The sequence below is a fragment of the Canis lupus genome, chromosome 8 (genome assembly GCF_048164855.1).
Source record: "Canis lupus baileyi chromosome 8, mCanLup2.hap1, whole genome shotgun sequence".
In the NCBI taxonomy this organism is placed as follows: domain Eukaryota; kingdom Metazoa; phylum Chordata; class Mammalia; order Carnivora; family Canidae; genus Canis; species Canis lupus.
Window position 1 is genome coordinate 18,063,312 of NC_132845.1, and position 25,210 is coordinate 18,088,521.

Sequence of the window (25,210 nt, forward strand, 5' to 3'; positions counted from 1 at the left end):
AAAATTTTAGCTTCAGAGGGGATGCCTGGGTGGCTCAGCGGTTTAGAGCCTGCCTTCGGCCGAGGGCATAATCCTGGAGTCCTAGGATCAAGTCCCACATCGGGCTCCCTGCATGGAGCCTGCTTCTCCTTCTGCCTGTGTCTCTGCCTCTCTCTCTCTCTCTCTCATAAATAAATAATCTTTAAAAAAAATAAATAAAAAAAATAAAATTTTAGCTTCAGAGAAATCTGGGACTTGGGGATTTTTTCTTTTTTGTGGGGGTGTAGTTTTTGCTTCTAGCCTCCTGTTCAAGAAAGCATTCTAGAAGGAGTTTCAGTGTTGGACAAGCCAATCCACACGAGTTGCCATAGAGCATTAGTGATTACTATTATCTTGTTCATCTAAGAAATGAGAAATTTGGCTCTAGGAGATTTAGTGAGAGGTTTTTCCCTCAGCTTGATGTTTATTCTTCTAATATGCTGGTTCTTCATTGACCCACAAAACCTTCATTTGGGCTATAAATTTTTTAAAAGATTTTATTTATTTGAGAGAGTGAGTGAGGGGGAGTGCATGAGTGGGGTGAGGGGCAGAGAGAGATGCAGACTTCCCACTGAGCAGGGAGCCCAATGTGGGGCCCGCTCCCAGGGCCCAGAGATCATGACCTGAGCCAAAGGCAGGTGTTTACCTGACTGAGCCACCAGGCACCCCTGGGCTATAAATTTTCATTCTATTTCTCTTTGGAATGTTATGTGAACTATTTTCTCAGTGATGAAATTTACACATTTTAATAATTGCATTGTATTCTACAGATTGACTTAGGCTTACTTAAATCATCCTAAAGTTTCCCTATACTTCCCTCCTGTTCCCCTCCCCCAACTTGTGTGTCTTTCAAAATTCTGAACTGTCTCTTCAGTTTTAAGCTAAAGGCAACCAAAAGAGAAGAATAGAATCCATCTCTATTTCAGATCACTCAGACAGTACAAGGTGGGCTTTTACCAAACCAGCTCATTTTCTCTTCTGAAATATTTTCAGAACCATCTTTATAGTAAGAGTTTGAACTTTTCTTTTTTTTAAACTTGTTTATTCAAGGAATCTCTACACCCAACACAGGGCTCAGATTCGTGATCCCGAGTTTAAGAGTCACATGTTCTGACTGAGCCAGCCAGGTACCCCAAACTTTCTCTCTCTCTCTCTCTTTTTTTTTTTTTTTTACAGAAAACTTTCTCTTTTTAACTAAAGTCTACTACTTCTGTTCTAGAAACTTGCATAGGATGGGAAAAGAAATCTAAACAGTTTAGTGCTTTACTATTTGATCCATAAATGAATAAAGTTTTAGTTGTAAATTTATAATCCCTCCTAAACAAACCAACTCCTTTTTTTTATATTCAGCCAAGTTTCTTTCTTTCTTTCTTTCTTTCTTTCTTTCTTTCTTTCTTTCTTTCTTTCTTTCTTTCTTTCTTTCTTTCTTTCTTTCTTTTCTTTCTTTCTTTCTTTCTTTCTTTCTTTCTTTCTTTCTTTCTTTTTATTGAGGTATCATTGACGTATACTACTACATTTTTTTTCAGGCATACAACATGATGATTCCACGGTTGTATACTTACCACAGTAAGTCTGATTAACATGTCACCAGACTTAGCTACAAAAACTTTTTTCTTGTGATGAGAACTTTTAAGATATACTTGTCTTAGCAACTTTCAAATATGCAATACAGTAATATTAACTATGTAGTAGTCACCGTGCTCTACATTATGTCCCCATGACTAATTTTAACTAGAAGTTGGTACCTTTTGACCACCTTCACCCACCTTCACCCATTTCCTCTACCCCCTACCTCTGCAACCACCAATCTGTCCTATCTATGAGTCTGGTATATTGTCTTGTTTTTCAAATTCCACATATAATTGAGATCATACCGAATTTGTCTTTCTCTGACTTATTTCACTTAATGCCCTCAAGGTCCATCCATGTTGTCACAAATGGCACAATTTCCTTCTTTTTATGGCTGAATAATATTTCATTGTGTATGTGTTTATATTGCATATATTTTTTATTTTATCCATTTGTCCATTAATGGGCATTTGTTTCCATATATTAGCTATTATATAGCTGAAATGAACATGGGGTGCAAGTATCTTTTTAAGTCAGTGTTTTTGTTTTCTTCAGATAAATATCCAGGAGTAGAATTGCTGGATTATAGGGTAGTCCCATTTTTTTTATTTTTTGAGGAACCTCCATACTGTTTTCCAGAGTGGCGGTACCAGTTTGCGTTCCTACCAACAGTGCACAAGGGTTCCTTTTCCTCCACATCGTTGACAACACTCATTTGTCTTTTTCACAAGTACCATTCTAACAGTTATTAGGTGATAGGTCATTGTGGTTTTATTTGCATTTCCCTGATAATGAGTAATGTTGAACATTTTTTTCATGTACCTGGTGGCTGTTTGTCTTCTTTAGTAAAATATTCAGGTCCTCTGTCCATTTTTTAATTGAATTACTTAGGGTTTTTTTCCTATGGAGTTATTTGAGTTCATTATATGTTAGAATATTAATGCCTTAGCAGAAATATGGTTTGCAAATATTTTCTGCCATTTTTGTAGGCTGCCTTTTTTTTTTTTTTTAGTTTCCACAAGTACAAAGTTGAATTTCCTTTTATTTGTCCTAAAATGCTTACTTTCAAACTTGAAGGGACTTCAATTATTCCATGTAGTTTCGATAACATTCTTTTATCTTTTCAGACCAGAGTCAAAATATTTGTACAGTATTCATACTGCAGCACCTTCCACCCACCCTTTGGTCGCTTGAACTGCCCTTCTTTGGTTCTTTTTCCGCTTTCTCAGATCTTTCTTGAAGTGTAGTAAGCAGAACTGTACTGGGTATTCCAGCTGCAGTTTGGTCTATCATTGTCGGAATGGCTTCTGCTACGCTGTGGTCTTCCAGCCGGTCTACTGTTTCTAGGACTATAAGATCTTCTATTGTTGTAGTCAAAGGACCGGCTTCTTGATCTTCTTCTTTCATAACTTTGGCTTCTAGAACGTCTGTATCTGTCATAATCATCATAGCGTGAAGAACTGTACACATTCCTCCCTTCCTTGGCTTTCATTTGATTTGGAGTCTTTTGATCCCCCTGTGCGAACTGTATTTCAATTTGGCGTCCACAAATCCATTTTCTGTCCAAATTATGTAAAGCATCTTCAGCATCACGGACATCCTCAAATTGAACATAAGCAAATCCTCTTGGATGGCGTGTGTAGAAATCAAGTGGAACATACACATCCACTATAGGACCATAACGACCAAATTCTCGTGGTAAATCTTCAGACCTGGTGTTGTCGGCCACGTTCCTTACGAACAGAGACGTGTGGGGGGGGGGGGGGCGCAGGTAGCAGGACATGACGGCGACGTGAGTCTCGGCAGGGGCACTCTGTAGGCTGCCTTTTTGTTGATGAGTTTCCTTCGCTCTTCAGAGCTTTTTAGTCTGAAGTCTCCAGTTGTTTATTTTTGGTTTTGTTGCCTGTGCTTTTGGTGTCAAATCTGAAAAATCATTGCCAAGACCAATGCCAGGAGCTCACCATCTACATTTTCTTCTAGGAGTTTAATCATTTCGGGTCTTACATTCAAGTCTTTATTCCATGTGGAATTAATTTTTGTGCATGATGTAAGACCATGGTCTAGGTTTCATTTTGTCTGTGGCTGTCCAGTTCTCCCTACACAATTTACTGAAGAGACTGTCCTTTCCCCATTGTAGAATCTTGGCTCCTTTGTCTTAAATTGATTGATGTATATGCATGCATTTATTTCTGGGCTCCCTATTCTGTTCCACTGATCTCTGTTTTTATGCCAAAACCATACTGTTTTGTTTACTGTAGCTTTTTTTTTTTTTAAGATTTTATTTATTTATTCATGAGAGACACAGAGAGGCAGAGACACAGAGGGAGAAGCAGACCCCATGCAGGGAGCCCGACACGGGACTCGATCCAGGACTCTAAGATCATGCCCTGAGGTGAAGGCTTTTGCTTAACCACTGAGCCACCAGGCATCCCTGATTGCTGTAGCTTTGTAATACAGCTTGACATCGGGAGTGTGATGCCTTCAACTTTGTTGTTCTCAAGATTGCTTCAGTTATTCAGTCTTTTGTGGTTCCACATACATTTTAGGATTGTTTTTGTTTTATTTCTGTGAACAGCCAATTTCAAAGGGAAACTTGAGAGTCAAAGAACTTTCTTCACAGCTAAGTTTTATGCCATCAAAAGTATAAAAAATAAATTACTACTTTGTCCAGAGGGGAGTACTCAGCCTCATTACGTGTTGCATACCAGCATTAGAAATCAAGGTTTGGGGATCCCTGGGTGGCGCAGCAGTTTGGCGCCTGCCTTTGGCCCAGGGCGTGATCCTGGAGACCCGGGATCGAATCCCAAGTCGGGCTCCCGGTGCATGGAGCCTGCTTCTCCCTCTGCCTGTGTCTCTGCCTCTCTCTCTCTCTCTCTCTGTGACTATCATAAATAAATAAAAATAAAAAATAAAAAAAAAAAAGAAATCAAGGTTTGATGTTTATTCATTCAAAAAATACTTATTGATCCTCTCTTACCGGTCACCAGGTATTAGTGCCGACAAGAAAGACCATGTTACTGCCTCCATAAAGTGTACAGTCCAGTAGGGGTACATAGAAGTCACCTGGTAATGACAGTCCAGTGTGATCAAGCTCCTCCGGGGGAGGATGGGGTGCTCTGGGAGTACCTCAGAAAGGCTTCCCAGAAGTGTTGGGACTTAGGCTGATACCTGGGTAGGAGTGAGCCAAGGGGAGCGGGAGCCAGGAAGGGCTCTAAGTGGGGGGGCTCTACTTGAGATTGCCCACAGATGAAAGAACATGGCACTTCTGAGGAAGTGAAACCTGACCGTGGCTGGAGCATGTGGATAAACTGCCGGGGTGTAGGCGGGTACCCCGAGGCTTTCCTCAAGCCCAGGCCTTGGACGCACCACACAGGGAGCGTTAGTTACCACAAGAGCAAATCTAGTTTTGTGGGGCCAGAGTGTACGGAATCCTGGGGCCCTCTTTAAGAAATCCCCGATTTGTATTTATGACTAGAAGAGTCACGTTCAGAACCTTGGAAGAGGCCTGGGCCAGGACACCCCAAGTTTCATTAGCTTCCTGACAGAGCGTCTGCCCCGAGCCCCGAGCCCCGCAGGGCGCCAGCTGCTGGAGGCCGAGCAGATTGGCCACTAGACGCCGGGTCGGAGGGGCGCGGCGGCCGGGAGCGCTGGCCCGAGCCACCAGCCCCTGTGGACGCGACAGCGGCCCTGGGGGCTGCGGGCGGTGGGAGAGAGGAGGAGGCCAAGAGCGCCGCGTCGGTGTGGACACGGCCGGGGCCCAGTCCCTAGGGCCCGAAGTGCCACTTCCACTTAGCCCCCAAGGGAAAGCCTTGGGTTCCCCACTTGGCCTCCCTGCTCTTCCCACGCGAGGGGAGCGGGCGTCTCCCTCTGCCGCCCGCGGCGCACACGGCCCTGTGCCCTGGCCCGGGCCCCCCAGTCTCCGCGGGGAGGACAGACCGGGGCGCGGAGGGCCAGCCGGGGTCAGGCGTGGCATGACACGTGGGCGGCCTCGGCCAAGCCCGCGGGAATCGCCCCTACTCAGGCGCGTCCTTCCTGGCCCAGGGCCCTTGACACGTCCCGTCCCTTGAGCCTTAGAAGCATTTCGAAAAGCAGGACGTGGAGTGGCAGTGGCGGTGGCAGTGGCGGTGGCGGGGGCAAGAGGCCTGGGACCGGCCATCATTGCTGGCTGCTAGGGCGGCCTTGGACATGGCATGTGCCCCCCGGGAGGCAGGCGGGCGCTTCACCCCAGTGTTCTCATCTGGAGCGAGGAGCTGAGTTGCTCGGTGGTTTCTGACCTTCCCTTTCAAGCACGGTCTCCCGCGTTACTTCGACACCTGAGACACCCAGAGCCCACGCAGGATCGGGTCCGACCCCGGCTCAGCGGCGCCGGGGCTTTGGCCCCGACACCACATTTGGGCTGTGACTTGGGTCTGTCATTAGTGTCCTCCATCTGCAGGTTAGAGACAGTGGGTATTCCTCAATGGCTTTATCATCATGGTTTTTAGTAACGTTTATAAAAGGCATCTTAAGGGTCCTCTAGTGGCCTGGACATCAAACCACGGAGGCCCGGGGCTCCCACGGGAGACCTCGGAAGGGACTCGGGTGTGTGAGGATCACCCCCACGTTAACAAATTAGGACAGCGAGAGGAGCGGATTGCACAGCAGGTAAGACTTACTTGTTGGCCCCAGCGATGCGGGAGGGGGTTGAAAGCTCTGGGTCCACCATTAGGTTTTCTGGTGTCTCGTAGCCATCGAGCTGGAAGGAACCACAGAGGGACTAAGAACATTCCAGAGAAACTTCTGACAGAGCCACCAAGGGTCTGCTTAAATACCTTCCGTGAACCTCAGAGGTGACCTCTGGACATTGCACAGCTGTTTCCCCAGGGGGCTGGGCCCTCAAGTAAAGCAACCTTTGCAACCGACACTGTCTCCGGTATTGACCTTTCAGAGGCGAGCGGAGAGCCGGAGTTTCAGTGACAATATTGCAGAGACCAGTAAGTAGTTCATTTGTTGTTATTGCTGAGTAGCAATAGACGTGTTAGAACACGGTTTTCACTTCCCAGGGGATGAACACAGGCTATTTCCTGTTTCTGGAGATTATGAATGAAACTGCTGGAATCATCTGTATATGGGTCTTTATATGGAAAAAAAGCTTCCGTGGAGTACTCAGCAGGACTGACGTGTTCCCCAGGGAGCTTCGGGTGACTCCCTCCTAGCCCCGTCTCCTGGAACAGAGCACACCGAGCCTTTCCAGTGCCCCTAAGAGCTTTAGACCCAGTTCTTTCGGGGCTGCTGTCACCTGTCAATTTAAAACAAAATGTTTCTTGGCAGAATCAAATTCAACGTAACACCTCCTCTGGCTCCTTGCTCTGGTGGAGCAGCCTGCGCACCGGGGGTCCTCCCTTCCGGGAGACGCTGTGCCAGCCCCGGCGCTTGCGGCCACAGACGGCCCCAGTGGCCCCGGACGGCCCCAACAGCCCCAGACGGCCCCAGACGGCCCCAGAAGGCCCCAACGGCCCCAGACGGCCCCAGACGGCGTGGGGATTGTGCTGACGCCGGGCGGGGAGAGACCAAGCTCTGTGGTCTCCTTTCCCTCTTCCTCCTGCCCTCTGTGCAGTTTCCGCCCCCCGCGACGGCAGCTGGAGCCCCCTGTCCCTCCCCAGGCCAGAGAGACGCCGGGGGCGTTAGGAATGGAAGTCTGGGGGATCCCTGGGTGGTGCAGCGGTTTGGCGCCTGCCTTTGGCCCAGGGCGCGATCCTGGAGACCCGGGATCGAATCCCACGTCGGGCTCCCGGTGCATGGAGCCTGCTTCTCCCTCTGCCTGTGTCTCTGCCTCTCTCTCTCTCTCTCTGTGACTATCATAAATAAATAAAAACAAAAAAAAATAAAAAAAGAAAAGGACTGGAAGTCTGTGAGACCCGCCGGCCCCGGTGGCCTAGAACGGCCCTTGGGTGGCGACACCTCGGCATCTTGAGATCCTGGGGAGGGGAGTGTGTCCGTGGGAATACCTGGGAGGGGAGAGTGAGGAGGTGTCGAGGGGCCGGGGAATCTGTCGGTAGCTCCAAAGTGGCACAGGAGATTAAAGCTCCAGCGACAGGAAAAGCCAGGGCCACTGACAATTGGAAATATTGGCAGGGGCCCCGGGAGGCCCGGCTGCATTAGGACCAGATGGGTCATAGGCTGCCCCCTCAGCTGTTCATCTTGATAATCAAAGTAAATCTTGCACCTGTGATAGGAAATTAGCTCAGAAACCAAGGGCGACCGCGGGCCAAGTACGTTTGTCGGTCTGCACAGAGGCTTACCGTCGGGAGGCATCGGTCGGAAGCATTTGCCTTGGCGGAGGAGCTACAGAGCAGCTGCCCGCCAGCTCCTGGCCCCGGCGCGCCCCGAAGCCGCGCCCCGAAGCGCTCAGACCCGTCGCCGAGCCTGGCCGAGGCCGGGTCCCAGCGTGGCCTGAGCGGCTGGTACTTCAGGAACGAGCCGAGCCCTAGTTGAAAGCTCCGGCCGCAGGCAGCCCCGAGGCAGCCCCGAGGCAGCCTCCCGGCAAAGCAGCCTCTGCAACGGGCGTGACGACCGTGACGACAGCCAGCGCTGGATCGTGACCGAGGCCCGAGTCAGTCGGGTGCCACCCGCAGGTGGACTTGGACGGCCCTTTTGATCTCTCCAGGCGGCGCAAATCTCTACAACGGGAGCCTGGGCCGGAGGGCTCGAGCTCAGATTCGGCGAAACGATTAAATCCTAACTCGTGATCGTCCAGATGGTCGGTGAAGCAGTGGGACGGGAGGGGCCGCGCTCAGACGACACCGACCCACCGTGTCTGGTCCCTCGCGCGGCTCATGCCCCTGACTTGCTGAGACTAGGCCCAGCCAGAAGCTGCCTTCGGAGTGTGGGCAGCGCTCAGCAAGGGGGGCGCCCCTGGCGTATGGGGAGATCTTCCGCCCTCCAAGAGGTAGGTGACAACCACGCACAACCACTAGTTCAGAATAAATGTCAGCCCCCGCCCCCCTCACTGGGTACAAAGACCTGGCCTGATTTCTTGATTTTGTCGGTGATCTTACGGTGCTGAGATCACGTGTTACAACTGAACTCTCTACGTCATGAGTGACTTCAGTAGTTAATGAGCCATAAATCTCTGTAACAGCCTTGAAGTAGATGGACAAACAAGGAACAGGCCCCGCTGAGATGGAGAATGCTGGGGGTGGGGGGGTGGGGGGGCAAAATGTGGACCTGCTGTGAGCTGTCCCCATCCCGACTGAAACTGTCCCAGTCATCACAACAAATGACTCCCCTAAAGGGCACTAACCGTACCAGTAAAACGGATTCCAAACACACACACCCCTTCGAGAACACCCACACTCTGGAGGCCAGGGATGGGAGAAGAGAGGAAGGGGCGCTGCTACTACTACCGTTTGGCTTGGCATTTTTCCTTCGATAACCGAAATGGAGTTAAACTGAATAAACCACATTGAGTGGCACAGGGACAATTAAAAAAAAAAAAAAAAACTAATTTGGGATCCCTGGGTGGTGCAGTGGTTTGGCGCCTGCCTTTGGCCCAGGGCGCGATCCTGGAGACCTGGGATCGAATCCCATGTCGGGCTCCCGGTGCATGGAGCCTGCTTCTCCCTCTGCCTGTGTCTCTGCCTCTCTCTCTCTGTGTGACTATCATAAATAAATAAAAAATTAAAAAAAAAAAACAATTTTACTTATATCCTGGTAGGTTAGCTCTTAAACTCCATCCCCCAAATATGCTTTCTGTACCCAGATTAAACTTTAAAATCAGTTCTGATCCAAGTTTTTTAACTAGAACACAAAAAATAAAAGTGGCACACATGAGTGGCAGGGGCTAGGGTTTCTATCCCTTTTATGCTTATCTCCGTTTTTCTGGTTATTGAATATTTTTGCAAGCAGGAAAATGAAAATACTAAACAAATCCTATTATTACACCTGGACTGCAACCGCATTTTAAAAACACAGCATAGCCAAACAACTGGAAAGAACCAAATACTGGTGCTTATTCTAAGTGAATTACGGGTATTTTCATTATGCATTTTCCAAATGTTCACTAATGTGCCTGTACTGCCTTTGGTAACAGCAGAAATAACTAATCTAGCTGACTGGTTGCAACCCGCAGAGGTCGGGAAGTTTTGTGATCAATCACTGGACACTGGGGAGCATCCGAGAGGAGGACCACTGCTCTCAGTCCATGCTCGGCAAGATGGGTATGTGTGGGGGGTGCCTGAAAGGGAGACACTGACCGACCTAAGATCCCTCCCCTCCCTTCCTGGGTTTTGTTCTGGGTGGGATGGGTTCTGCCCAGAGTCATCCCTATTCTGGCGTTTGTTTCTCTGGGGTTCGCGCCCAAGCTTTGTAGCTTTGTGTGTCCTACATTTTGTGCAAAGGAGAAATGCCATTTGTCTTCCATTGTCAATAGAAATGAGAGAAAGTCTGAGCTTCTTGGGGGGGAAAGTCCCGTTTCGGACCAGAGTCTGAACCTGTCTACTGGGCCGCAGTAGGAGCCATTGTTCTAATCTGGTACTAACCTCTTCACAGACGTGGAAGAACCATGACACCTGCTTTAAGGCCGAGCAGTGTACAGCTGTGATGCTTAGCATGGGTTCAAGTCCCCTCACAAAGTACCTGGTTGGTAAAAGGGCAAAGTCCTGTTGGTCTTTGCCTACAATGCCTACCAGTCAAGACCTTGAGTCAGGAGTGTTGGCAAAACACCTACAAATCCCAGTCACTTGGGGGGGGGGGGGGTGCTTACTAAAAAAATTCCTGGACCTCCCCAGGCCCAATATTCTTTACCCTAGGAGTATCTCAGTAAATAAAAATAAGTAATTGTAGATATGCAGGTTCTATATGACTATATGTTATTATCCAAAAATTGCAATCTTAATTATCTGCTCAAATAAGCTCATTGAGGGGGGGAAAATACTTTAAACGTTTTTCTCTTTCTTCAACCAATGCCTTTCAAGACCCAGTTCATCACTTCTGGCTTTTTAATATATATATTAATAAACTGCACACACCCTCTTTGATGTTCTTGATGTCAAGAGTGGGTCCCAAAGACGAACTCTGCTATAAAAACAAAACTATATACATGGAAAGAAACAGAAAACAAGGACCTCTATCAGCTTTATTAGCTGCAATGATATGCATAATTTGTAATTATATTATAAATTACAGATAACATGTAATTGTAACAAAAACTTTAGTTTTGAAAAACATTTTATTCAAGAATTACATAATTTCAAATATCTTCCAAAATACAGTTTCCTAGATTGCTACAAAAGAAAACAGATTCAATAAGAAATTTAAATCATTAAATATGTTTCACTAGTATATACATACAGAATGCCAAGCAATTAATATTTAGCCCTGGAATGCGTACCATGTCTTTGTTTTTCCTTATTAAAGAGAGGCTCAATCCAGCACTTGGTATAGGCTATGTACAACAGGCCAAGTTCAGTGTTCAGAAGAGTTTGACATTAGCTGCCTCAGCTTACAGCTGTGGTAGTTTGTCCACAGGGGTGTCAAATTTGAAGTCTGTAGGAAACAGATCTGGGGCTCGAGGATAGATTAGCCTGTAGGACTGTCTGATTGTAACATCAGCAACACCAGCGATATCCCCAATTTCTAAAAGACAAAAAATCAAAATATTAATTATAACTTCCATCCCATCTCCCTTCTACTACCTCCGTTCCAATTTGTGGGACACAGTAGTATAAAATCCACAGTGAAAAACCCAGAAACGGTGAATTTTAAAACCTATCAATGGAAATCCATGCCAAAAGGTAGAAAAGAGAGCTAGAGCTGGTAATGACGGCAGCTGGCCCTCTTACCTCAAAGGGTTGCCACTGCGGCATGAAGAGGTTTGCTAGACACAGAATATTTGAACTGTGCTCCGGTCATAGCACCGTGAGTGAGAACTATTGTAGTGAAGTGACTTCTTTTTCTTCACAGTAAATCTGACGATCATGGAAGTACTCCCATGAATACATTCTTATAAAGAAACTCACTTTATTATTTCCATGTTTAAAAGTTCCCCTGTAACAGCTCTGGGTTAATTCTGTTAAGTTCTTTGGAGGGCAGCCCAGGTGGCTCAGCGGTTTAGCACTGCCTTCATCCCAGGCATGGTCCTGGGGTCCCGGGATCAAGTCCCACGTCAGGCTCCCTGCTTGGCGTTGGAGCCTGCTCTTCCCTCTCCTACTCCCCCCCTGCCCATGCTCTCTGTCAAATAAATAAAATTAGAAAAAAAAAGAAAAAGGAATCATATGTTAAATATTGTCCTACCTTTTTCTACTTAGTTCATCAGATATTACACAGCTGTACATTCCAGCATAATGTGGATGTTTTGCTATTACCCACACCTAACACTGAGCACAGAGAGTTCACGTATTTCTAGTTTATTACAGAATCCTATGAGTAGGTCTACTTTTACCCTTCAAAGTCATTGTCACCTTTTTCCTTTTTTTTTTTTTTTTAAAGGTTTTATTTATTCATGAGAGACAAAGAGTCAGAGAGATAGAGGGAGAAGCGGGCTCCTCGCAGGGAGTCTGATGTGGGACTTGATCCCAGACTCTGGGATCACGCCCTGAGCTGAACGCAGATGCTCAACCACTGAGCCACCCAGGCATCTGCTTTTTTCCTTTTTATTAGAAGTCCCAAAGGACTACTGCTTGACAATTATTTGCTTACAAATACTTAATCAAAATGGATTTTTAAAACAGTCTTTAACACAAACTCATGTGACCACCTTTTCACGGTTCAAATCCTAAGGGTTTACAGATTTTCAGTGTGGATGCCTGCCATCAGTGTGCCATGAGCTAGTTTTAAATTTCATTATCTCATGCTGCCTTACATTTATTATCTCTCTTGTAGACACACATACTGGTGAATGTCAACTGGCTGATGGGAGGGGAAGAAAAGGGCCTTAACTTCCAAAAAACAAACTTCATGTAAAACACAAATGGCAGAAAGTGCCAAGATAAACACTTCTGTGCAGCTGATTAAACTTTACAACTAGGAATAAAGGTAAGGATGCTCTGCTTAGCTTCAACTTCTCAATTTTACCAGAAGACTCAAAATTTCCTTAAGAACTATGAGTGGAGGCCAAAAGGAATGGATAATGGCACATTTAAATAACTAATGGTTGGCTGCTTCTTTCTAATCATTCTTCTATATAATTTATTACTTTATTAATATAGAAACCTGCAGCCTAAGCGGAGGTGAAAAGCTGTTCTTAATAGGTTATTACAAAGTCGGTGCAGCAAGTCATCTCACTACCTTTTAAATTTAGAAATGACTGCTTCTTTTTCTTTATCAATCTTTTTGAGGTTCACAGAAGTAATTAATAAGTGCTTGTAAAGAAATTCACTTAGTGCCTCTGTTTGAAAATTCCCCTACAACAATAAACACTGCCTTTAGAAGGTTGAAACTACTTATGTCAGTGTCTTAAGAAACTGCGTACCATTCAAAGGAGAAAGGGAATGGGCTTCACAGAATGATACAACCTCATGGTCAGCACAAATTCCTAGTGTGCCCAGCTGTAGGAGGCCACACTGGGAAGTGCGAAATAAGCATGGCCCCTACCTTTCAAGATTTACAAGACTAAGTTTTGAGGGAGTAAAGAAGGACTATTTAAAATAATGTTTTGGAGTGACAAAAATAGCTCCTAGAAATGAAAAATGTACAAACTAAAATACTTAATTTGAATGGGAAGGGTGTCCATACAGTTATGCTTCCAAACATTTTATAAACCACTTAAGGAAAATACAGTATTTTGCTTTTAAATATTATTCTAAGAAACTACTTTTTTAAAAAAGATCTATTTATTGGAGAGAGAGAGAGAGAGACTGAACTCGAGCAGGAAGAGAGGGAGAGAGACTCTCAAGAAGACTGCCCACTGAGCGAGGAGCCCGACACGGGGCTCGATCTTACAACCCTGACATCATGACCTGAGCGGAAATCAAGAGTCGGCCACTTAACTGGCTGAGCCACCCAGGCACCTCGACTGAGAAACTCTTTTCTTAAATGTGGGTTCGAGTTATTTACCTGCTTTGTGCTTAAAATGAAACACAATTATATACTACAGGCCTTCACAATTTCATCACTACTCCTTCTGAGGAAGAATCCTACCTTTTTGGGTCCTCTTCTCAGCTGATGCCTGTGAGGCCATGTAAATGGCTGCCGCTGCCACAGAGATCGGGCTCCTTCCAGGAACCAAGTCCAATTCCACAGCTTTACGGGCTATATGTGTAGCTGCCATCTGTACTTGTTTAGGAAGACAGAGGTTGGAACAAAATCTGGACATGAAGTCCCCAGTTGTAATCAAATCCACACTGGTTTCTAAAGCCTTCAAAATAAGTTTAAAACATCTACCAATTTCTTTCTTAGAAATTCGTGACACGGCACATATTTCTGAAAGAAAAAAAAATTTAAATCCACAGTCATATGATTCATTTAAAAATATATCATTTCTGATTATAAAATAAATTTTAATTGCAAAAATGCAATCATGCCTTCAATAGCCTGATTAAAAAATGGGCATACGATCTGAATAGACATTTTTCCAAAGATAACATACACACGGCCAATAGGCACATGAAAAAATGCTCAATATCACTAATTATAGAAAAATGAAAATCAAAACCACAATGAGATATCACTGCACACTGGTCAGAATGGCTATTATCAAAAGGACAAGAAATAAGTTGTTGGAGAGGAGAAGACATGGAGTAAGGGAACCCTCATGCACTGTTAGTGGGAATGTAAATTGGTGCAGCCACTATGGAAAAAAAGATGGAGGTTCCTCAAAAAAACTAAGACTAGAAATACCATATTATCCAGCTATTCCATTTCTGGGTATTTATACAAAGAATATGAAGAATAAAAAGACAAGGATTCAAAATGATTTCTGCACCCCTATGTTCACTGCGCATTATTTATAATACCCAAGATACGGAAACAGTCTTTCTATCAATAGATAGATGAAGAGGAGGTATATCAATACAATGGATACTATTCTGCCTTAAAAAAGAATAAAATCTTGTCACTAGAAAGTATTATGCTACGAAGACTGAGAAAGACCAATACCATATGATTTTACTCATATGTGGAAAACGAAAACAAAAAATTAACAAATAAAAACTCATGGACACAGAACACACTGGTGGTTACAAGAGGGGAAAGGAGTTGAGTAGGCAAAATGAGTGAAGGGAATCAACTATATGGTGATGGCTGGTAGCTGGATTTTAGTGATTACTTTGTAGTATGTAACATATGTCAAATTACAGTTGACCCCTGAACAACTCAGGGATTAGAGGGTGCCAACTCCCAGCACAGTCAAAAATCCATGAATAACTTTTTACCCTCCCCAAAACTTGAACTACCAGTAGCATACTGTTGAATGAAAGCCTTAGCAATAATAGTCAACATTTTGTATATTATGGATTGTATTTTAACAAAAAAGCCAGAGACAATATTAATAATATCATAAGAGATGGGACGCCTGGGTGACTCAGTGGTTGCATCTGCCTTTGGTTCAGGGCATGATCCTGTAGTTCTGGGATTGAGTCTCGCATCGGGCTCCCTGCATGGAGCCTGCTTCTCCCTCTGCCTGTGTCTGCCTCTTTCTGTGTCTCTCATGAATAATAAAATCTTTAAAAAAAAAAAAAAATCGTAAGAGAAACTACACTTACAGTACTGCACTATGTAAAAAAAAAAAAAAAATCTGCATATAATTAGATGTGTGAAGTTCAAATTTGTGTTGTTCAAGGGTCAAATGTATAATATTGTGCAACTAGAACTCACCTATGGCACATATAGTATATATGGTATATATGGTGTACACACACAGGCACACACGGTATATAACATACCAGTTACCTCAATAAAGAACAAAACATGCCTCTCAATACTTCCCATAGAGCTAATTTAAAATTTCTCAGTTAATTTTTTTAAAAAAGATATATTTAGTTTTAGAGTGAGCACGCACGAGCAGTGGGGAGGAGGAGGGAGAGAGATTCTCAAGCAGACTCCGCACTGAGCCTGAAGCCTGATGCGGCACTTATCAATCTAGATCACATGATCTCCCTGAGATCATGACCTGAGCCAAAGCCAAGAATCAGATACTTAACTGACTGAGCCACCCAGGCACCCCCTCAATTAATTTAAATGTTTATCACACTTTAAAGAAGTCTTTGAAATGAGTTAAATGTCGGTTTTTATTATTTCAAAATACTAACAAGTTTCAATTCAAAGAAACAAGTTTTTTCAAATAATCCAAAACTCCATTGATATTTATGTATAAATCTTTTGTAAGGAGTGTGTATCAAGGAGATAAAAGAATATACTCAAAGCTAAAGGATACTTCTCAAGCTACCCAATGTCATATGTATATGCAATCCCTGGGGTCATAGGCTATAACAACAAAATGAGATCAAGTATTTGACTCTGTTATTCTAAAAATTAAACTACCAAACACAAATTTAACAAAAGCCTTAGTTTTAGTTGTAATAAACAAAAAGATGAGGAGGATAAAAGCCACTGCCTCGCCCCGGTGGCTCAGTGGTTTAGCTCAGTGGTTTAGCCCCGCCTTCAGCCCCAGGGCGTGATCCTGGAGACCTGGGATCAAGTCTCACATCGGGCTCCCTGCATGGAGCCTGCTTCTCCCTCTGCCTGTGTCTCTGCCTGTCTCTATATCTCAAGAATAAATAAATAAAAATTAAAAAAAAAAAAGCCACTGCTTCATTGTAAGATATTCATGGGTGAATGAAAGGTAATGAAAATCTTAAGCTGAAATGAACTCTGGCGGAGAAAGTCAGAGCAATAAGGGTCACAGACAGCAGCACTGTGAATAAGCTGTCCTATATTAATCTTGAATACAAACTGGATGAAAAATACTAGTTCTTTCAAACCCTCCAACTTAAGGGTGAAAGTGCAAACTACAGAACTTGAGAAAAATGTCCCTGATGTTTTCTAAGGCTTGACTCCTTCACCTGTAGAGACCTGTGCATGGTCTTAGAAATAGTTTTCTGTGCATCAAGTGTACAGACTTAACCAGTAACAAAGGTATACTCTGGCTTATGATAACAGGCCTCAAAGGCCACAAAATGCAGTCAGCTCAAAAGATCTCACAAGCAAAGAACACAGAGCTTACATGGACTAAAATGACTTTACATGGGAAAAGAGCCTGAGAAGAACATGGTTCAGATCACAGAATTAATTTTTATCAGAGAACAAATTAAAGAGGTATTTTTGGAAATGATACCAAGATGGATATCGTACGTAACCAGGGAAACCTGACTTAGTTATGTGGTGTCCAAGTTCCTTGACTTTGGTCTGTTACTTTAACACAGAGAATATTTGTATCTCTGCAATTAAAAACTTACCTTTGAATGTCCTAGGAACCCCTTCTTGTCTACAGGCAATATAGAGACAAGCGGAAGCTATGGCATCATTAGCTCTTCCCTTCAGGCTCTTCTGTTCATATACTTGCTTGAATAAATTATTTGTTCGATCCTTCAAAGCAAAGAAACTAAGTTTAATTAACTCTAGGCCATTTAATTAGTTGCAATATCAAAATTTCATGTGTTCAATAAATTACACTAAGTCAATGTCAGAATGGCTTAAAGGAGACAGACAAAAACTTACAACTATATTTCGGGGGAGGTTGATTCTGTCTGCCATAGTAGTGATTTCTTTGAAAGCATTCATCATTGCCCGATCAGAACTACTCATTGTTCTCCGATTTTGGTACTTAGAATTGCCAAATTCATCAAAACTTGCAGCTCCTGTACCCTGTAAAACAAGGTTTTATAACTTTATGCAAAAAAATTTTTAAATCTGAATGAATAGACATTTCTAAGGAAACATAACTTATACACTCTGTATAAGCCCAAGAAATCTACCCTGTGCCTCCTCTCTAATCCTCAGTAGAATAAGTACCAGGTTGAGATGGTGTAAATGAGTACCTGTGAGAGAGCTCAAGAGTATAAACCATCACCTAATAGACCTAAGGAGAAAAATGAAAGGATCATCTCCAAAGGTGCTATAAAGGCAAGCAAATAAAACTCAAAAGCCATTTTTTTTATTACAAACTCATAAAATATTACAAATGGGTATTTCTTTGTATTAGAAAATCATTCTCCCAGGCCCAAAGCCAGCACAATTATTAATGGGAAGAAAAGGCATACCTTGTTTTATTGTGCTTCATTTTACTGCACTTTGCAGAGACCGTGTTTTTGTACTGTTAACAAATTGAAAGTTTAAGGCAACCCAAGTTGAGCAAGTCTATTGGCGCCCTTATTCCAACAGCATTTGCTCACTTCAGGTCTCTGTCACATGTTAGTAATTCTTGTAACATTTCAAATTTATTCACTGTATTTCTTACAGTGATCTGTGATCTTTGATGTTACTATTGTTTTGGGGCTCCACAAACTGCACACTTTTAAGACAGCAAACTTAATAAATTTGTGTGTTCTACTGAGCAGCTGTTTCCCCATCTCTCTCCCTCTCTCCTTGGGCCTCCCTATTCCCTGAGACTCAACAATATTGAAATTAGGCCGATTAATAACCCTATAATGGCTTCTAAGTCAGAGGAATAGTCACATGTTTCTCACTTTAAGCTGAAAGCTAGAAATGATTAAGCTCAGTAAAGGAAGGCATGTCAAAATCCAAGGTGGGCTGAAAGCTAGGTCTCTTGTGCCAAACAGCCAAGTTGTGAATGCCAAGGAAATTAAAAGTGCTACTCCAATGAACACACAAATGATAAGAAAGTGCAACAGCCTTCTTGCTGATATGGGGGAAAGTTGTAGTGCTTTGGGACAGAAGATCAAACTAGCCACCACATTCCCTTAAGCCAAAGCCTAATCCAGAGCAGGGTCCTAACTCTCTTCAATTCTGTGAAGGCTCAGAGAGGTGAGGAAGCTATAGGAGAAAAGTTGGAAGCTTGCAGAGGTTGGTTCCTGAGACATAAGGAAAGAAGCTCTCTCTCTAATATAAAACATAAAACACAAGGTAAAGCAGCAAGTGCTCATGTAGAAGCTGCAGCAAGTTATCAAGAAGATCAAGCTTTGAGAATTCATGAAGGTGACTATACTCAACAACAGATTTTCAATGTAGATAAACAGCCTTCTATTGGAAGAAGATGCCACCTAGGACTTCCTTAGCTAGAGAGGAGAGGTCAATGCCTGGCTTCAAAGCTTCAAGAGCCTAACTCTGTTGTTAGGGACTAATGCAACTGGTGACTAAAGTTGAAGCCAATGCTCATGTACCATTCTGAAAATCCTAGGGCCCCTAAGAGTTATGCTAGCTACACTGCTTGTGCTATAGAAATGGAACAACAAAGCCTGGATGATAGCACATCTGTTCACTAATTATTTTAAGCCCAAATGTTGAGAATAACTGCTCAGAAAAAAGACTGCTTTCAAAATATGACTGTTCATTGACAATGCACCTGGTCACCCAAGAGCTCTGATGGACCTGGACGATGGGGTTACATGTTGTTCTCGTGCCTGCTCACACAATATCCATTCTCCAGCCCGTAGATCAAAGAGGAATTTCAACTTTCAAGTCTTCTTATTTAGGAAACACATTTCATAGGCTACAGGTGCCACAGACGGTGTTTGCTCTGATGGCCCTGGGCAGAGTCCACTGAAGACCTGGAAAGGATTCATTACTCTAGATGCCACTGAGAACATTCGTGATTCATGGGAAGAGGTCATTATATCAACATAAACAGGAGACTGGAAGAAGCTGATTCCCACCCTCATGAGGACTTGGAGGGATTCAGGACTTCACTGGAGGCAGTAATGCAGATGTGATGGAAGCAGCAAGAGGACAAGTAGCAATCTCATGAAGAGAAGGGACTGAATGAAGATGGGACTGACTGGCTGCAATCTCAGGATCAAACTTTCAAGGATGAGGAGCTGCTTCTTACAGATGAGTAAAGACAGTGGTTTCCTAAGATGGAATCTACTCCTGGTGTGGATGCTGTGAAGACTGTTGAAATGACAACAAAGGGTTTGGAATATTAAATAAACTTAGTTAACAGGGCAGTGGCAGGGTTTGAGAGGACGGACTCCAATTCCGGAATTAGAGTTCTACTGTGGGTAAAACGCTAGTGAACACCATCACAAGCCACAGAGAAATGACATGTGAAAAGAAAAGTCAATTGATGGGGCAAACTTCATTTTTTTAAGAAACTGCCACAGCCACCTACCACTCAGCAACCATCACATCGAAGCAAGACCCTCCACCCGCAAAAAAAGCATAATTCACTGAAAGCTCAGATGACGGTTAGCATTTTTTAGCAATATTTTTAAGCTAAAGTATACGCATTGCTTATTTATTTGTTTGTTTGTTTGTTTGTTTATTCATAAAGAGACAGAGAGAGAAAGGCAGAGACACAGGCAGAGGGAGAAGCAGGGCTCCATGCAGGGAGCCCGACGCGAGACTTGATCCCAGGTCTCCAGGATCACGCTGCCCTAGGCTGCAGGAGGCGCTAAACCACTGCGCCACCCGGGCTGTTCGCATTGCTTTTTTAAAACATAATGCTACTACACCCTTAACGGACTACAGTATAGTGTAAATATGACTTTTATATGTACTGGGAAGCTTAAAAAAGCAATTGACTCCCTTTATTGTGGTATTTTGCTTTATTATGGTGGATTGGAACTATACCCACAGTGTCTTGAGATATGCGAATACTAGGAAAACTGGCCAATGTGATGTAATTACATAATGTACTTATGTAACCATACTGGTATAATTACTTTAAAGTTAGGCAACAGAGCAAGGGAGGGGAGAGGGGCACCTAGCTGGTGTAGTCAGTAGAGCATGCAACTCAAACTTGGGGGGATTTTAAGTTCAAGCCTCAAGCCCCACTGTGAGGCAGAGTTTAATTAAAATAAAATTAGGCAAGAGAAAAATTAGTAATAATCTGGGAAGGAAGGGATAAACTTTTTGCAGATAGTATTTTTGTATATAAAATCACTGTAAAACTGCTATAAATAACAGAATTCATTAGAGGCAAGGTCAAAATTAAACAGAAATCAACAGCCTTCATATGTATAACTAACCAGTTATAAGGCCCTGAAAGAAACAACAAACAAAAAAGAGAAGTCTCTAGGAATCAACTTACACATGCAAGACCTTTATGAAGAAAACCCATCTAGAAGGACACGTATGACTAAAGGCATATGGAAAGGCATACTATGTTTGTGAACAGAAGATTTATCAGGAAGAAGCTCATCTTCCCAAAGTCAATATGCAAATATATCTAACCAAAACCTCACTGAAAATAATAACCAATTTTTTTTTTTTTTTTAAATAAAGTGATCCTAACCTTTAAATGGAAAAGATGAATGAAGCAAATGCTGAGAAGGCAGAGCAGTGAGGAGAACTAAAGCTACTGGATACTAAGAGTGTGATTTGATGTCCGACTGACTAGGCCAGGACAGAGAAAGGATACAAAGCCCAGAAATATTCCCAAATACCTACAGAATCTAATACATGACAAATGTAGCATCTTAAAAAGCTCCTTTTGCCACATAAGATAAACAACTGTCAAAGGACAGAGGAGAAAACTAGTGATAGTGGTTACTGGTTTCTGATGGGGAAAGAGGGCTGCAGTGGGAACTGAGTTTGGGGGTTAAGGGTGAAGAAAATCTTGGAAAATTGTGTTCATTTCCCATTGATGTTTGACTCATGAATTTTCTATTTAAAAAAAATTAAACACTAAAAAAAGAGTGTCAATTAGTCGCAATCTCGGATTTTAAAATGTCCTTAGTATACTTTTCCCCCAAGCCTATAAGGCTAAAACAAATGCAGAAATCAGCTAAAGATATTTCTGAATATAATACTATCAACTCTTACCCAAGTCTACATTATGTTTTTCAAATTTTATATGTACTTTATAGGGTATGAAAAAAGAATTAATGACCTGCTTTTTCATAACATTTTCTTGAAGACAGACTATGCAGTAGTATAGCTCAAGTCCTGAAATAGTACCCCTTCCTTGATTAGTTCTTTGGATTATTGCCACCACTCCTTCCAATTCAGATAAAAGAGCAAAAAACAGCCAAGCTGCCAGTCAAATTATGCTGTTGCCTTATCTAACAGTAGCAGCTACCATTTACTAATCACATGCTACATGTTGGGCTATAAATACTTTACATACATTCCCAGGTAACCTTCCAACTTTCTAATAAATACTCTTACTCTCACCTTACTGATGATGAACGTACATTGCTTAGGTAAGTCATGAATCCACCATTGGAAAACAGGCTATTCCAAGCTATAATTTATCTTAGGTAATGTGGGGGGTGGGGGTGGGGGGAGGGAAAGACATCCGTAATATTCAAGGAACGTATCAATATGAACTCACAAAGATCATGATACATTCAATTTTTGTGCAAAATGTGCCTCATGGAAACAAGGGCCTGAGATAGACTGTAATTTCGATCTGTTGGTCTCCCCTTTAAGGTAGAAGAAGACCCGTGTAAGGGAACAATCATTCACAATAGTATATTACTGGTAAGTTTTATTCTCAGGTCAAAATTCCTCATGGGGGCAGTGAAGGATACTTTTGCAAAGTTCCCAAACTCTCAAAGGCTGGGAGTTCAGTCCACAGTTTATGTTTCCTGCCAAGTGGATTTATTACCTTGCCAATCATGGTAGACAAATCTCCATCACTCAGAAGAGGATTCTGAGAGTCTCCAACTCGGGACGGATCTTTTGTTGCTTTATCATTGCTGAAAGTTCTCCATTCAGATCCCACATCAATAACCCGGTCACCTAAGAATATAAACACAAATCAAAATGATCTTGTCAAGACAGGATTTACTGAACACTGTCTAAGACCTTTTATTCCTAGGAAATCTCAACATGGACATCTGGGATCCAGTTTAAGTTTCATGTCTCAGACATCTATCCTCAAACAGTCCTTTATTGTGCCAGTCCAATAACAACCCTCTTTAACCATTATGCCAAGATTAGTCATATTCTAACTCGTAGAAGAAAAAGAATTGGGATGCCTGAGTGGCTCAGTGGAGCGTCTGCCTCACGTCTCAGGGCGTGATCCTGGGTCTGGAGATCAAGTCCCACATTGGGCTCCCTGTTAAGGAGCCTGCTTCTCTCCCTGTCTATGTCTCTGCTTCTGTGTCTCTCATGAATAAATAAATAAAATTTAAAAAATAAAGAATCCCTCCCCCCAAAAAAAAGCAAAATAAAGCTACTCATATGTGATGCAAAGATAAAAAATATAACTGCAGACCAAAATTTGCAAGAAGCATAGAACAAAACACTGCTCACGATGGTATTAATGAACACAATTTCATACAAAAAGCTATTAAGTTTTCATGGGAAATGCTTTGCAGAGAACTGAGCCTAAGCTTAGTTTCAGTAACTATTGAACAAAAAAAAATATTTTGGCCAAATAATTGTACACAGATCTAAAGCCTAGAGCCAGTGAGAAAAAAAGCCAGGTAGGGAAACTTCTTTTTAAGTAAAGAGACAGTGGTGAAATAGATCATGCGAAGAAGCAGATATGAACAGATCCAGTTGATAACTGCTTTGAGAGGAATGCTCGGTGACTGGTAACATCTCCACAGACAAGAGTCACCACTGAAAACTTGCATATGCTGTCATTGCATAAACATTTTCTCTTAATCCACACAGGCTTGTAAAGGTAGGTACCACTTTTACTGCCCCTTTTAGAAATAAAATTAATTTGCCTAAGATCACTCAACTAGAACTGAAATATGCATCAGATCCCAAAGCCTGTTATTCTATACCGCATCTATAAAAACATGAGCTCTTCCACCAAAAAGTGATAAAATTGAAAGCAGAAACCAGGCCATTTGCACTGCTGCCTAAACAGAAAGGAGAAAGAAACAGCAGAAATTAGTTACCTTAGCAATTAAAAGAGGTGCTGGTACTGACAGTCAATTAACATAACAGTTCTGAGTATGGACTCTACCATTTGCTGCTTTGTCTTGGACAAATTACATCACTTTAGCTTTAAATTTCCCCAATAACCTTACAGTTTAAAGACAGTAAAGATTAAATAAACTAATACAGGTACAGTTCACATAAAGCGATTTAAAAAGTTCAGAGTGAGTGCTTGATATTAGCTATTTGTTGCTATGAATGAAAATAATATAACATATTCTGACATTTCTCTCCTATTGGTGAGGGGAATAAGGAGAGCACTGGTTGTAAAACACCTGTCTTCATAGCAAACTTTAAAAGGAGCAGAGTATTCCCGCTACAGGTATTTGATCACAGGGGCAGTAAAGAGAAAAGGAAGGAACTCAATGTATACTTGGCTAAATCTTTTTTTTTTTTTTTTAAGATTTTATTTTTTTATTTATTCAAGAGAGACACAGAGAGAGAGAGGCAGAGACATAGGCAGAGGGAGAAGGAGCCTGATGCAGGACTTGATCCCAGGACTCTGGGATCATGACCTGAGTGAAAGGTTGACGTTCAACCAGTGAGCCACCCAGGTGCCCCTCTGCTAAATCTAATGAACTATTCTCTACCTAGTCAATTAAAATGCTTATACTCCAAAATAATCATCTAATCTTCGTGTTCTATTTAAGAAAACAGGTAAATGTGCAACAGTTATTCACTTCTGATGGTTTTGGAGTAATTTACTTTTCTTTGAACACTGGAATCACTTGGGAGTACCCAGCTATCACTTGGACTATCATGTGTTCCTGTGACAAGGGAACTACAGTTAGAGGCAGGGTCCCCACCTGCCACACCTGTATGTAGTAAGAATGGTTAAGGAAAGCAGAAGCAGGTGATCAGTTTATAAGACAGCTTCAGCAGATGAGAGATTGAACAGGTGGCCCAAAAATAGGATAGAAAGGTAAAATGGATGGACTGTCATGATGGATTTCTCTGCTTTCTCCTCATAAAAACAAACATCACTGAACTTGGGAAGCAATTTGAATTATAATATTTTTTAAAGTAATGAAACCTGTAATCATAGACTGAAGGTCTTACTGCAGTACTAACCAAAAAGGGCTCTTGTCTCAAATAGATCACTCTAAGAGACTGATTTTTCTTCCTTTTTATAAAAGAGTAATAATGCTTGCACATATATATGTGTGTGTGTGTGTGTGTGTGTATATGCAAAACAAAATAGGATATTTTGTTACCTGTATTCTCAACACCAGAGAAAGCTACTGTAAATATTTTAGTGTATATATCTTCTGCTTTTTTAATTCGTGTAGGTGTTTTTCCTAAAATTAAATCATTTTGTGCCTGTTCCATGAAAATCTCTATTCACTACATCTGTATCATATATACCAAAACAAGATTTTTAAACAGTTTAGCCCCTTTAATAGCATCCACCAATTAAAGTGATACCCTTATGTCTCCATGCACTGTTTTCATTTTTAAGATTTTTTTTATTTGAGGGGTGCCTGGGTGACTCAGTAGTTGAGTGTCTGCCTTTGGCTCGGAGCATCATCCCAGAGTCCTGGGATCGAGTCCCACCCACATCAGGTTCTCCACAGGGAGCCTGCTTCTTACTCTGCCTATGTCTCCTCCTCTCTCTGTGTCTCTCATGAATAAATTAATAAAATCTTTTAAAAATATTTTTTATCTAAGAGATAGCAGAGGGAGCTAGAAC

The 25,210-nt window shown here is 42.5% G+C and overlaps 1 protein-coding gene and 1 pseudogene across 1 annotated transcript in view; both read right to left on the reverse strand.

Moving 5' to 3' along the window:
- Nucleotides 1-2,611: 2,611 nt before the first annotated feature.
- On the reverse strand, nucleotides 2,612-3,394 carry LOC140637903 (serine/arginine-rich splicing factor 10 pseudogene; annotated as a pseudogene).
- Nucleotides 3,395-10,688: 7,294 nt separating this feature from the next.
- The window catches only part of GTF2B (general transcription factor IIB), a 34,908-nt gene continuing 20,386 nt past the window's right edge, over nucleotides 10,689-25,210 (reverse strand). The window contains exons 3-7 of the mRNA XM_072834388.1: nucleotides 22,232-22,365; nucleotides 17,221-17,367; nucleotides 16,959-17,088; nucleotides 13,705-13,986; nucleotides 10,689-11,202 (exon numbers count right to left, since the gene is read on the reverse strand). Coding sequence (XP_072690489.1) covers nucleotides 11,069-11,202; nucleotides 13,705-13,986; nucleotides 16,959-17,088; nucleotides 17,221-17,367; nucleotides 22,232-22,365 — 827 coding nt within the window. The 3' untranslated portion in view covers nucleotides 10,689-11,068. The remainder of the gene's footprint in view (nucleotides 11,203-13,704; nucleotides 13,987-16,958; nucleotides 17,089-17,220; nucleotides 17,368-22,231; nucleotides 22,366-25,210) is intronic.